The sequence below is a fragment of the Lipotes vexillifer genome, unplaced genomic scaffold, assembly GCF_000442215.2.
Source record: "Lipotes vexillifer unplaced genomic scaffold, Lipotes_vexillifer_v1.1 scaffold230, whole genome shotgun sequence".
NCBI lineage: Eukaryota > Metazoa > Chordata > Mammalia > Artiodactyla > Lipotidae > Lipotes > Lipotes vexillifer.
In genome coordinates, this window is record NW_006775143.1 from 7,689,938 (window position 1) to 7,704,898 (window position 14,961).

The 14,961-nt window shown below is 39.1% G+C and overlaps 1 protein-coding gene across 6 annotated transcripts in view; it reads right to left on the reverse strand.

Moving 5' to 3' along the window:
• Positions 1 to 14,961, reverse strand: part of MUSK (muscle associated receptor tyrosine kinase) — a 95,240-nt gene that overhangs the window by 13,079 nt on the left and 67,200 nt on the right. For 4 of the 6 annotated variants that reach the window (XM_007449781.1, XM_007449782.1, XM_007449780.1 and 1 more), the window contains 2 exons: positions 7,365 to 7,371; positions 65 to 328 (listed from right to left, as the gene is read on the reverse strand). In XM_007449781.1, the coding sequence (XP_007449843.1) occupies positions 65 to 328; positions 7,365 to 7,371 (271 nt within the window). The remainder of the gene's footprint in view (positions 1 to 64; positions 329 to 7,364; positions 7,372 to 14,961) is intronic. The other 2 variants (XM_007449784.1, XM_007449783.1) reach the window with 1 other exon arrangement.

A 14,961-nucleotide genomic window follows, 5' to 3' on the forward strand; every position in this document is an offset into this window, starting at 1 on the left:
AAACTTTTCCTGTTGGCAGACAGACAAACAGAATTTCCCCATTTATTTATTTTGTAAATTTTACCTGCAGATGGGTGTAGGAGTAGGTGCCACCCCAGGGTTACATTCTTGGAAGATGTGGTTACACAGTAAAGCTTCAACAGCCGGCCGGCAGAATGGGCTCACTGCTTTCAGTTCAATCCAGGCAGTGTGGACCAGTAGTTCTTGGGCCTCCTCAGGGTCTGCGTAGGAGTTGTTGAAGAAAACAAGAGCATCTTTTGCCAGGACAGCATTACACACCTCCCCTCTGTACTCGGCGCAGTAGCCTTTGTTATCTTTCTGTGGTTTACTGAAAGAAGCAGTGAAAAACATTCCTGATCACATGCTATTTCTTAGCATTCCATCTGCCTTTTTGTTTGTTTTCCATTTCCACATCTGCATCACAGAAATAGAAGATTGCACCAGCAAATTGGTTGAAACGTTCCATCTGAATATTGTCTTCGTTTCCAGCAGCAATTATATTACCTCTAGCTACTCCAGAGGGCTATGAAGAGGATCAAATGTGATAATGGATGTGGAAAGCTTTGGAAATGCTCAAGGCCAGAATGGATGGGAGAATTTTTATTGTTTCCATCATAACTAAAATTTAATTCCACATTTGTTACATATAAGCATACATAGCAAGTAAATATATCTAAAAAATATATTCATCATCATGATTAATAAGTGACAAACGTAGTAATTGCTCTGATCCAAAGAGCTTGCAGCTTGATGAACATAGTTTATATAAATGTTATGATAATTAAGGATTTGAATTTTGTGGCACATCTTCCAAATCAGATCCTCTCACTCGCACATCTTCCCAGCCTTCCATTAAAGAATAAGAAGAAAGCCACACAGGGAGGAGAAAGCATTGGCTATGGCTCTCAGAGGAGCTAAGTGGCATCTTCACTTTTGCTATTTTCTCACCACATGTCTTGGGGAGAGTCATCTGGTCTCTGACAATGTCCTAATCTGTAAAGCGATGTAAGTAATTATCCTGAACCCAGGTTATTGTGGGTTCATGGGTAATATAAGTGTTAGCACAGCAATAAGATTAAAAGCTTATCTGCTATAACAATTGAAGAGGACAATAAGAAAAATGGAAAACGCAGGTGGTACTCCCTCCACATATCCACTGCTTCCTTAATGCAATGCTGGGAATTATAATAACTCCTATACTCTCCTGACAGATATTTATTGAGCACTTATTATGTGCAGGCACTGTAATGGTCTCAATATATCCTTATGCCTTCCATCAGATATCCCATTAACAATGACAGCAAATTCAAGTTGCACTCTCATTTAGATTTATACATCTGTTGAAATTTAGCATTTCATTATCTTTATATAAACGATTTCAAGGAAAGAAAATTAAACAAACTGGAATTTGTGGGGGTTGTTTAAGTTGCTAACAGACCCCATTTGAATTTGAAAAGGTGATTAGAAACATCATTGACTGGTCTTTGAAGCAAATCTATTAAATGAGATACAACTCATTCAGGTAAAACAATGAACTTCCATGAAATACTATATTTTAAAATGATGTTTTGTAACATAGAATCATTCTCTAATTCATACTAGCATTCTACTAATTAGTCAACATGAATTTTATTGCATTACCTGTAATTCATTGGGGATTTTTTAAGTGAACGCCTTGAATAAGAAAATGCAAAACTCCCATGAAAACTTGGGCCCTATAGGGTTGAGAAAACACCCAGAGAAATAGCTCATGACTCAACCTCTGAGGGAACTCAGGGTATGCTGACACTAAGAAAGTTCTAGAGAAGCAAGGATACTGTGCTTTAAGAAACTGAATAATAATACCTAACAATTAGAAATACCCCAAACTGGCTTACAAAATGGTCACACATATTGATAATCCTTCCATAAAAAGAGAGGATGGATAAGAGCAGGTGTGGCTCTTTTCACTTAGGAAAAAACTATGGGGACTTCCCTGGTGGCGCAGTGGTTAAGAATCCACCTGCCAGTGCAGGGGACACGGGTTCAAGCCCTGGTCCGGGAAGATCCCACGTGCCGCGGAGCAACTGAGCCCGTGCACCACAATTACTGAGCCTGTGCTCTAGAACCCGTGAGCCACAACTACTGAGCCTGTGTGCCACAATTACTGAAGCCCGTGTGCCTAGAGCCCATGCTCTGCAACGAGAGAAGCCGCGGCAGTGAGAAGCCCGCGTACTTCAACGAAGAGTAGCCCCCGCTCGCCGCAACTAGAGAAAGCCCGTGTGCAGCAACGAAGACCCAACACAGCCAAATATAAATAATAAATACATAAATTTATAAAAAACTACATCATGTAAAAGTTGAATATTTCTCCTAGTGTCTCTGAGCTGAGAATTATTCATCCGTGTTGCACAGTCATGTGTTAACTATCAAATGACACTTCTTTATTTTTCCATGAATATTTTTAATTTAAAAAATTCATGATTTTTTCTTTAATTACATAAGCAAAAAACATTTAAAAGAAAACATTGGAAACTAAGAAAAATTACACAAAAGAAAAAATGAAAATAGCCTCAGAGATAAGGATTATTAATAATCAATTAAGAACCAATTCTTAAAAAAAAAAAAAAAATTCTTTTTTTTCTGAGTTTCTGCTGCTTCTCTTTTAAAAAGCCCTGGAAAAATCTTTAGAACAACCTCAATGTGAATTAATAGTATGGAGTCCTCACTGAATTTTGAACATTAGCTATATAATGCAAAAGAAAAAAAAAAGAAAAAGCAGAATAGGTTTTGAATAGAAATGAGAAAATCTTGGTTTTAATTTTGTCTTCCTACCAGCTTGAAGATAACTAGCCTGTGAAAACCCTTTGCATGCTGGGAAAAACCATACAGATACAAAGTATATGGTTCTTATTAATTTTCTCTGTCTCTGTGATGTTCTGGGAGCATGAAAGACTTAGCTTTGGTAGTATATCAAAGTATATACCAAGTATATTGCTTGGATTAGCCCCACAAGGTAAGGGATATATAGTACCAAATATATATATACAGGAATAGAGTGAGTGGTTTAAAATACATAGGGAGGGCACATGCTGAACAGTGTGAGAATGAAAGATGGCATGTCTTCTGCGGGTGGCCTGTATTTTAATTTCCCTTTTACTACACACACACACACACACACACACACACACACACACACACACACACACACACACAATACATACATAAAGAGACTTCCCAGTCACAGTTTCAGTCAGAGTTGGAACAATTTCCTCCCCTGTTTTGCTGACTTATAAACCTCAAATTTTATGCAGTGATCAAATTTCAGAGGCAAGATATGGAGGCCAATGGGGCCATTTTTTCCCCTCATCCTTCTAACCCTATCACTTAAAAAATTTAAGGAGGTCACAGCAAAATCCAGGGAACAAGATGAATGCAAAAAATTTCCATTGGTGTCTTCTGTCTTTTGCAAGTGATGAGTGCCTTTTCTGTCCATCTGAAGTCGTATTTCTCCACATGCAGATCTTGGGACTGTGGATGGAGCAACAGCAGAGGCAGCTGGTCCTGTTGCTCGTTTGAACAGTGGGGCAGAGGTCACAGGGATCTGTTCACAGAATGCTGGTTGTTTTGGAATGATCTGCTGGACTACCTCCAAAAATTCTAGTTAATATTGCACATGGAGCCAGTCCCTCTCTTGTCTCCTGACAGACTGAACCTGGCTGACCTCTCTTTCTGAACAGTTTCTCTTTTTGGAGGCAACAACTGATATTTGATCCCACGTCCCCCTTCTAACTTATTTTATAGGAGACAACTCTCCTTGGTCAGATGGAATATTTAAAGTATTCTCACTACACCTTCTGCTTTTATTTTCTCTCTGCTTTAACATGTATGAATCACATTCAGTAGAATACAGTTGACCCTTGAACAATGTGAGTTTGAATTGTATGGGTCCACTTATACACAGTTTTTTTTCAATAAATACTACAGTCCTACACGATCCCATCCATAGTTGGTTGAATCCAAGGATGCAGAACGTGGATATGGAGGAAACACATAGACAGCCAACTCTAAAATTATAGGGCATGCTGGTTGGTGCCCCTAACCCCTGAATTGTTCAAGGGTCCACTGTTTTAAAATGTGATCTTCCAGTTTCTATGAGGGCAATATCTCTTCCCTTTGAACACATGATACAGTACATTGTCCAAGGGCACATCCAGATGACCAGCCATGGCATGGTTGGTTAGGACAACCCCACTACCCCAGCGGAAACTGCACACCTTCTTTTCCTGCCCTCCCTAGGGCTGGCACACGTGAGAACGGGACCTGTCACACACACACACACACACACACACACACACACACACACACACACACACACACAATACATACATAAAGAGACTTCCCAGTCACAGTTTCAGTCAGAGTTGGAACAATTTCCTCCCCTGTTTTGCTGACTTATAAACCTCAAATTTTATGCAGTGATCAAATTTCAGAGGCAAGATATGGAGGCCAATGGGGCCATTTTTTCCCCTCATCCTTCTAACCCTATCACTTAAAAAATTTAAGGAGGTCACAGCAAAATCCAGGGAACAAGATGAATGCAAAAAATTTCCATTGGTGTCTTCTGTCTTTTGCAAGTGATGAGTGCCTTTTCTGTCCATCTGAAGTCGTATTTCTCCACATGCAGATCTTGGGACTGTGGATGGAGCAACAGCAGAGGCAGCTGGTCCTGTTGCTCGTTTGAACAGTGGGGCAGAGGTCACAGGGATCTGTTCACAGAATGCTGGTTGTTTTGGAATGATCTGCTGGACTACCTCCAAAAATTCTAGTTAATATTGCACATGGAGCCAGTCCCTCTCTTGTCTCCTGACAGACTGAACCTGGCTGACCTCTCTTTCTGAACAGTTTCTCTTTTTGGAGGCAACAACTGATATTTGATCCCACGTCCCCCTTCTAACTTATTTTATAGGAGACAACTCTCCTTGGTCAGATGGAATATTTAAAGTATTCTCACTACACCTTCTGCTTTTATTTTCTCTCTGCTTTAACATGTATGAATCACATTCAGTAGAATACAGTTGACCCTTGAACAATGTGAGTTTGAATTGTATGGGTCCACTTATACACAGTTTTTTTTCAATAAATACTACAGTCCTACACGATCCCATCCATAGTTGGTTGAATCCAAGGATGCAGAACGTGGATATGGAGGAAACACATAGACAGCCAACTCTAAAATTATAGGGCATGCTGGTTGGTGCCCCTAACCCCTGAATTGTTCAAGGGTCCACTGTTTTAAAATGTGATCTTCCAGTTTCTATGAGGGCAATATCTCTTCCCTTTGAACACATGATACAGTACATTGTCCAAGGGCACATCCAGATGACCAGCCATGGCATGGTTGGTTAGGACAACCCCACTACCCCAGCGGAAACTGCACACCTTCTTTTCCTGCCCTCCCTAGGGCTGGCACACGTGAGAACGGGACCTGTCCCCTGATAGCGACACATCTTCTTCCTTATACAGCAACTGCCAGGTTCCCATTGTACTTTCCCAACAAATGTGATGGCCAGGGCCCTATGCCACTCTAAACTTCCAAAGCAAACTGGAATTCTTTTTATCCCTTCATGCCTAGTGTCTTTGTATATGATTCATTCTCTATGACAGGGATCAGCAAATAGAACCCACAAGTCAAATTTGGCCTACTGCCTATTTTTATACCACCTGTGAGCTAAGGATGGTGTTTACATTTTTAGATGGTTGAAAAAAATCAAAAGGAGAAGTGAAAATTATATGAAATTCAAATTTCAGTGGCCAGAAGTAAAATTTTATTGGAACAGAGCCAAGTTCATCCATTTACAAATTGTCTATGGCTCCTTTTGTGCCGCAATAGCAGAGCTGAGCAGTTGCAACAGAGACCATATGGCCCACAAAGCCATATACTTGCTATCTAGCCCTTTGCAGAAAACCACAAGTGCTTGTGTTATCCCAAGTGAAAGATGGTATGGAATTTTCATTAGTTAGCATTTATTTGACTATAATCAGTTTAAATTATTTTCATTTGCATTTAGTTGCATGTGAATGATTTATTTCTGTTCTTGAGCCCTTAGAATTTGTGCATGATTCCATTATTATGTTACCTTGTAACTAATGTGTGTGTGTGTGTGTGTGTGTGTGTGTGTGTGTGTCCCCTAGTAAAATGTAAATTTCTTGGGTGCAGGGAATATGTACAATTTGTTTTGTTTTACCACTTTCCAATATAGTGCCAGGAGTAGAGTGAGTGTTTTAAAGATGCACAGAGAAGACAGGTGTGTTGAATGAAACAGTTGTATGAATGAAAGATGGCATCTCTTCTGTGGTTGGCCTGCATTTTAATTTACCTTTTCCTGTGTTTATGTTGTATATCCCTTCAGTAGATATTCAGCTTCTCTGTAGAATCCTTCAGGTCAGGACTCTTTCTCAATACCTATTTATTAGGTAAACAAATGCATCAAAGCTATATGAATTGGGAAAAAGATTGAGAACAAACTAAATTTTCTTATCCAATGAATTATTTCATTCCATGGAATTAGAATCAATGGCTTGAGTTGCAGGTCCTGCTCAGTTGCTGTGCTACCTGGATTAGCATCATAGATATGAATCTGTGTTCTTGAGTCTGTCTATCTGAGCTCAGATTGAGGCTTTGTAGTTAGCTATGTGGTCTGGACAACTCTTGTGCCTCAGGTTCCTCATATAAAGAAAGAGGGATGATAGTTTTTGCCCCATAAAGTTACTGAAACATTAATATGAGAACAGTGGTACTCAAAAATGACCTACAAAACTTAACTGCTATTATTATTAGTAATTAACCATTCTAAATCTCAGTTTCATCATTTGTAAAATTAGATGAAATTTTACACATCATAGAGTTTTTATGAAAGGCAATTTTATGCAAATAAAATGCTGTAAGTTTCACAGTGTTATATTACATGGTGTTACTTTCTTATCTGCAGGATAAAGCTATGAGGGAGGGTTTGGGAGTCAGTTCTGTGTCTCTTTTCCAAGCCTATCCTATACTAACTGTGTAAGTCATGTGTACTCTCCAGTTCAAAGTATGTCTCTTTGATTCTTTTCTGTACAACAGGGATAATACTAGCATCTGTTTCATGTCCTGAGGATAAATTTTTAAAATGCATGTAAAGCTCTTAGCACAGTGCCTGATACATAGTAAGTATTCAACAGATGTTGCCTACGTTCATCTTCATCATCATTTTGTGAGAGTATTAAAAGGATTAGAAATTAGAAAGTTTTCTGAAAGATTACAGTACTCAACGAATAATAGATACTCAATAAATGGCATGTCAAACAAAGCGAAACAAGACATTGGTATAACAAGAATATCTTACCTCCATTCTAGTAACAGGAAAGGAAGTTTCCACAGGAAATCAAATTAAAGGGGAAAAGAAACAAAAGTTAGTACATTTTCATCTCAAGGTTTGTAACAGATAATTTTCATTCTTCTAATCTCTAAGTCTCTGAAAAGTTCCCTGCTTCTGCTAGGAGGCCAGATCCTGCATTAACAGGCAGATTTGGAGAAGGAGAGTAAGAAAATATTAAATGTCTCCAGGAACTGAATTCTTCCTTTCAAGCTGAGTCAACTGTGGCCTCATTAGCCCAGGCAGTGTCACAGGTCAGAACTTCCCTCTGTTGGCCACCCAAGGACTTTGCGTCAAGAAAGCAAGAAGTGGAGGTTGAACAGGAAGAGGGTGGTGGAGCTGTGATTCTTACAGACCCACTGGCTTCACGTGGTCACACAGCGCCCCACACTCAGAAGGGCCCCATGCTTAACTTAATGATCTGCTGTTATCATCTTGAAACACTTAATAATTTTTTAACAAGGGGCCCCACATTTTCTGGAGAGAACAGATGGAAGAAACAGGAGGAAATTCTTACAGAGAAAAGGGTATATAATTTGGAATGGGTAAAGGCAGAATCTAAGAGCAGCTGAGCAGGGAAACCTGTTGAAACATGAAAAGTCCAAGGTTATGTATGTGAAAGAGCCCTCAATTTAAGAGGTAAAAGAGAGGATTCAATACCATGGAGATCAACCAGAGCCAAAGAGAATCCAGCCATAGAACTTGGGAAGAGATACTAAGCTTAGTTAGGCTTCTATTTCAAGGACAAGTGAGGGAAAAAAAAAAAAATCAAGGTCATTTAAGGGTGCTCAGTCTTTTCAAGAATATTAAGAGAATCAAAGGATGATTCACTAGGCTTCCATGTGTTTCGTACAGAAATTTCTCCAGTCACATTTTCATTTTTGCAGTGGCGGGGAGAGTGGGGAGCAGGGAAGGGGTCCAAGAGCCTCCGATTATAAACAAGTGCTTTTATCTCAAAACTAGATTTTTAAAAATTTCAAAAACTTCCAACAGCCATCAATATTTGTAGTATCTTTTCCATTATCTGGAAAAGCCAATAAAATATTGTCTCTCTTCTAAAACATGCAGCCAATCTAATATAAAAAAGCTGCCTGATTGTAGAAAGAATGCTTACCTCTTGAGCCTAGCTGCAGAACAGCTGGTAGCAATTTAGTGTGGCTGCTGGCTGTTAGTCATTTATTCCTTTCCCTTTTATTAAAAACAAAAACAAACACCTTTAATCCATTGGAAGCCAGATGAAGCCACCATGAAATGCCAAGGGATGGGGCCTGTTTTGTTGGTAAGAACACTTCTACCTATCGTGGCTGAAACACTGGGTGATAGAGGGAGTCGTGTGCTCCTGCTACATCACCCCACGTCTCACAACTGGGGGGAACATTGCGGGGGACACGGGAGTGTGACTGTGAGACATGAGAGAGAGTGTGAAACATGGTAGTACGTTCAATCAGCTGTATCGGTTACAAAATAAGAGTCCAAAGTTCTAATTTTTTCTGTAATAGTGTGAAACAGCAACACAAAATATAGAAAATAAAAATATGAGATGAATGAATAAAGATGTGGTATGTATACACAATGGAATATTACTCAGCCATTAAAAAAAATGAAATAATGCCATTTTGCAACAACATGGATGGACCTAGAGATTATCATACTAAGTGAAGTAAATCAGACAAAGACAAATATCATATGATATCACTTATAGGTGGAATCTAAACTATGATGCCAATGAACTTACTTACAAAACAGAAATAGACTCACAGACATAGAAAACAAACTTATGGTTACCAAAGGGGAAAGGGGGGGAGGGATAATTTAGGAGTTTGGGATTAAAATATACACACTACTATATATAAAATGGATGACCAACAAGGACCTACTGTATAGCACAGGGAACAATACTCAATATCTTGTAATAACCTGTAATGGAAAAGAATATGAAAAAGAATATATATAACTCAATCACTTTGCTATACACCAGAAGCTAATACAACAGTGTAAATCAATGATATTTCAATAAAAATTAAAAAAATAAAAATACGTGGCCAATTTTGGGAGGGTGGGGAACTCCAATACTAACATATCGGATTTCTCCCTACTGCCCAGCTTTGGTTATGCTACATATTTTCATTTGAGCTTTAAATTTAGTGACCAGAATCCCCAGACTCTGAGGTCAATCCAAAGAAGGGGCATTGCAGACAGTGGGGGTGTTGGTAAAATGAGGAGTGGCTTATGTTAGAGGAGGGATGTGACCACAGACTCATTCCTGTACCCTCAGACTGAATAAGCAGAAAAGAACTCTGGACCTCAGTATTTCGTGAAGGACCTATTAATGCTATTGAGAATGGGAAATACAAACATGGATTTTCCTCTACTGGACCTCTGTGTCTATTTTTCCTAGCTTTATTAAGATATAAGTGACATTCAACATTGTGTAAGTTTAAGGTAGACAAGGTGTTGATTTGCTACAGTTACATAATGCAACTCTCTTAGCAACTTTCAAGTATATAATACAGTATTAACTATAATCACCAATGATGTACATTAGATTTCCAGAACTTATTCATCTTATAACTGGAAGTTTGTACCATTTGACCAATGTCTCCCCTTTTCCCCCACCCCACTGCCCCTGGTATCCACAACTGTACTCTGTTTCTATGAGTTAGACTTTTTCAGATTCCACATATAAGTGATATCATACAGTATTTGTCTTTCTCTTTCTGGCTTATTTCACTTAGCACAATGTCCTCAAGTTTCATCCATGTTGTTGCAAATGACCAAATCTCTTTCTTTATCATGGCTGAATAATATTCCGTTATATGTATATACCACATCTTCTTTATCTATTTTTCTGTTGACAGACACTTAAGTTGTTTCCATATCTTGGCTACTGTGAATAATGCTGCAATGAACATGAAAGTGCAGATACCTCTTTGATATCCTGTTTTCATTTCCTTTGGATATATATCCAGAAGTGGGTTTGCTGGATCATATGGTAGTTCTATTTTTAATTTTTTGCAGAAGCTCCATACTGTTTTCTATAGTGGCTGAACCAATTTACAATTCCACCAACAGTGGGTCAGGGTTCCTTTCTCGCCAGTACTTGCCAACTCTTATTTTTTTGATGATAACCATCTTAGTAGGTATGAAGTGATAGTTCATTGTGGTTTTGATTTGCACTTCCCTGATGAATAGTGATGTTTAACACCTTTTCATGTACCTGTTTGCCATCTGTATGTCCTCTTTGGAAAAATGTCTATTCATATACTTTGTCCATTTTTAAATTAGATTGTTTGGTTTTTTTGCTGTTGTATGTATTCTTTATGTATTTTGGATATTAACCCCTTATATATAATTAGCAAATATTTTCTCCCATTCTATAAGTTGCTTTTTAGTTTTGTTGATGGTTTCCTTTGCTGTACAGAAGCTTTTTAGTTTGACGTAGTCCCACTTGTTTATTTTTACTTTTGTTGCTTATGCTTTTGGTATCGTATCCAAAAAACTCAACACCAAGACTGATGTCAAGGAACTTACTGTCTATTTTTTCTTCTAGGAGTTTTATGGTTTCAGGTCATGTGTTTAAGTCTTTAATTCATTTCAGGTTAATTTTTGTGAGTGTTGTAAGATAGAGGTCCAGTTTCATTCTTTTGCATGTGGTTATCCAGTTTTCCCAACACCATTTATGGAAAAGACTGTCTTTTCCCCGTTGTATATTCTTGGCTCCCTTGTCATAAATTAACTGACCATATATGTGTGGGTTTACTTCTGGGCTCTTGATTCAGTTCCATTTGTCTAGGCATCTGTTTTTATGCCAGTCCCATACTGATATGATTACTATAGCTTTGTAATATAGCTTGAAATCAGGACATGTGATGCCTCCAGCTTTGTTCTTCTTTCTCAGGGTTGCTTGGCTATCGGGACTCTTTTGTGCTTCCATACAAGTTTTTGAATTGTTTGTTCTATTTCTGTGAAAAATGCCATAGGAATTTTAATAGGAGTATATGAAATCCACAAATAGCTTTGGGTGCTGTGGACATTTTAACAATATTAATTCTTCTGATCCATGAACATAGGATATCTTCCATTTATCTGTGTCTTCAATTTCTCTTATCAATGTCTTGTAATTTTCAGCGTACAGATCTTTCTCTTCCTAGGTTAAACCTATTCCTAAGTATTTTGTTGTTTTTGGTGCTATTGTAAATGGGATAGTTTTCTTCTTTTTCAGATGTTTTGTTGTTAGTGTATTTTAAAAAAACTGATTTCTGTATGTCAATTTTGTATGTGGAACTTAATTCATTGATTAGTTCTAACAGATTTTGGTGGAGTCTTTAGGATTTTCTATATATAAGATTGTATCATCTGCAAACAAGGAGAATTTTACTTCTTCCTTTCCGATTTGGATACCTTTTATTTCTTTTTATTGCCTGATTGCTTGGGCTAGGACTTCCAGTACTATGTTGAATAGAAATAGTGAGAATGGGCACTCTTGTCATTTGCCTGATCTTAGAGGAAAAGTGTTTAACCTCTTGCCATTGAGTATGATGTTGGCTGTGGGTTTGTCATATGTGGCCCTTATTGTGAGGTATGTTCCTTATATCCAGTTTGCTGAGAGTTTTTATTATGAATGTATGTTGAATTTTGTCAAATGCTTTTTCTGCATCTATTGAGAGGATCATGTAATTTTTATCCTTCATTCTATTAATGTGGTGTATGACACTAATTGATTTGTATATGTTGAACCATCCTTGCATCTCAGAGATAAATCCCACTTGATCGTGGTGTGTGATTCTTTTAATGTGCTGTTGAATTTGGTTTGCTAGAATTTTGTTGAGAATTTTTGCATTTATGTTCATCAGGGAAATTGGCCTTTAGTTTTCTTGTAGTGCCCTTACCTGGCATTGATATCAGGGTAATAAAAATTGGTGTTAATTCTTCTTTAAATGTTTGGTAGATTTAATACCTGTGTCTATTTTGATGGCCTTTGGCTCTTCCAGGACTATGCTCATTACAGGGATCATGAGGTGTCTTGCTGGTCTCTGTCACAAGGCTGATGACAAAGAGAAGGCATCTTGCCAATAACCCAGCATCCTGCTGAGTTTAAATTGCAACTTGAGCCTTTTGAGGTTGTGACTGGAGGGGAAATGGAACTTCCTGGTTCATAGGGAGAGGTTCCAAAAGTTTTTCTGGCTCCTTTTGATGACTAACAGCAAATGTAAATGAGTCAGAAAGAAGTATATCACATTTCTCAAATAATACATATGAATCTGGGCATACACATGGAAGAGTTTTGGGAAAATGAAGGTTGATCTTTATTTTTTTCTGTTGTTGTCTTTCAGACACTAGCAATATCAATAGACATAATCCTAAGCACTAGACCAGATTTTTCTATTTCCAGTTTTCCTGCTGGGTTGAGTAAATAAACAGATGGAGTGAAATCTTCAAAGTGAAACACAGAGAATGTGACAAAGGGGACTGTTGACTACAGAACACTAGGGGAGGATGGGGATGGCTGAAATGAGAGAAAGGAGAATTTGGGGTAAGGAAGCATTGCCAGAATGTCCAGGGGAGGCACCAGGCTCTGGGCCTCTGGCCAGCCCCATCAGAGGCCAATGGAGAGAGATGCCTAAAACAGAAGTGGAGAGAGCGAATGTCACAACCAAGCTCTGAGAGATCTGGAAAGCAAAAGACCGTGCTTTGAAATGATTCTGAATTAAAGTGGTTCCGTGAATCCCTTTTTCACCAGAGTGGCCTCACTTCCGTGGAATATTGGTTCAGGGAGCACCCCAGAGTTGGGAAGTATGACAGTTTCCTCAGTGATGGCAGGGAGACTTTTATGAGGCATCTAGCATCTTTTGACTGAAAAGAACAGGTTAAGGAGAGAAAGAAAAATGGCAGGTGCCTCATGGGGTTCAGAGGTCTTATTCCAATGCACCCATGAGACACCCTCATTAAATCTGCCTGAGGAAATTTTAGGAAAAGTAGGGGAGCTTCAAGTCTCATAGTAAATGGGATCCAACAGGAAAAACAGATCAGGGGATGAACAAAAGGGCCTTGCAAGCTTTTTATGAATTAGCTACGTGAGGGAGTCCCTCTACTCATTTTAGTAACTTTTTTTCTATGTGCAGATGGATTCACATTTGTTTTTCAAATACATTACCTACAGGCCCATTGGCTGAAGTCAAGTCATTGCTGGTTTCAGTCTACATGACCATTGCCCTGACTGGGGTCACTGCTCCCTATCTGCATTCACCTCTGCTGTGGCAAGTTTCCAGTCCTCTCTGCTGCTATGTGCCAACTCACGCGTTGCTCCCACCATTCCTTTCCCCATATGCAAATTATCCTGCTATTTTCCCCCAGGCTGCCATTGCTATTTGCCTTCATTCTCACTCTGGTCTATTCTCAACATTAATGACTTCTCCCTGCATTCTGGGACATTACCTTTCTATGCTGCCTGTCCACACTTTAAGGCTCTCTTTACCACCAGAAGATACCATCATTTTCTTTAGGATTACAGCTTCCTCTCTTGGTATAGTCTGTTTCTTAACGGTGTTGGATCAGGTTCTCATTTGGACTAGGACTGGGATGAAAGGGGTGATGTTGCCGTATACACTATGGTGGTAATTATGCTCTATAGTCCTTTCAGCCTCTTGGAGATCATGTCATGTGATGGATCTGTCTTTGTGTGTGAGGGGGAGATAAACCCATTTTATCAGGTTCTTCTTTTTATTGATCATAGCACTGCCTTCACACCTGTCTTTGTACTTATGATGGGTGGGCTCTGAAGGTTACCGCACTAAAGGGGGAGTCCCTGACCAGTCCCTTCAGCTTGGTATGTTGCAGAAAGGTGGAAGGTAAGGGAATTAAGAATTCAGATACACATTTTATAGATTCCTTTCTCTGGACCGAAATCCTAGAAGAGAGGTATATTGATAAATTAAGGAAAAAGCCAAAGCAGAGGGAGTTTTTCCTACTTCTTATTTGGGACTCTAAAAGCAGAGAACCTTTTATGGACCTCTTACCCTGACATAGGATGGCCATATTAGTGTAAAAATGGTAGCATGACATGGTTGGGTAGACAGCAGAACTGAGTTGGTAGGTGTGAATCTTTTTTGGATTTTGTGTAACATGAAAGTGATCCAGAAGTTGCTTCAGGCTGCATGAGGGATAAGGAAGGAGCTGACTTGGATTTTTAGTATATCTGGTATTGTAGGGAGAGCCAGGGTGACCTATGTGCAGACGTTGCAGAGTAGACTCTAGAGAGGGGCTCGATGAAGGATTTGACTGAGATGTAGAGGGTTGTGCTGCTACAGGAAGAGCCTCAGTGGGGCTGAGCCAGACAGGGAGGTCCTCTGGGTCCCAACCAAGCCAAGAGATGAGATCACTAGTTCTCTAGCTGTAGACTTTACCAAATACCAGGGCGGGTCCAGAGGACACCACTGCATAAATCCAAGACTCCTTCTCTCTTTCCATGTAGGGAAGAGATACAAGGGGAAAGGGGAGGAAGAAACGTGGCAGGAAATTGATCTTTGAATGACTGAATAATTACCTGAAATGAGACTCTCTTCCGATT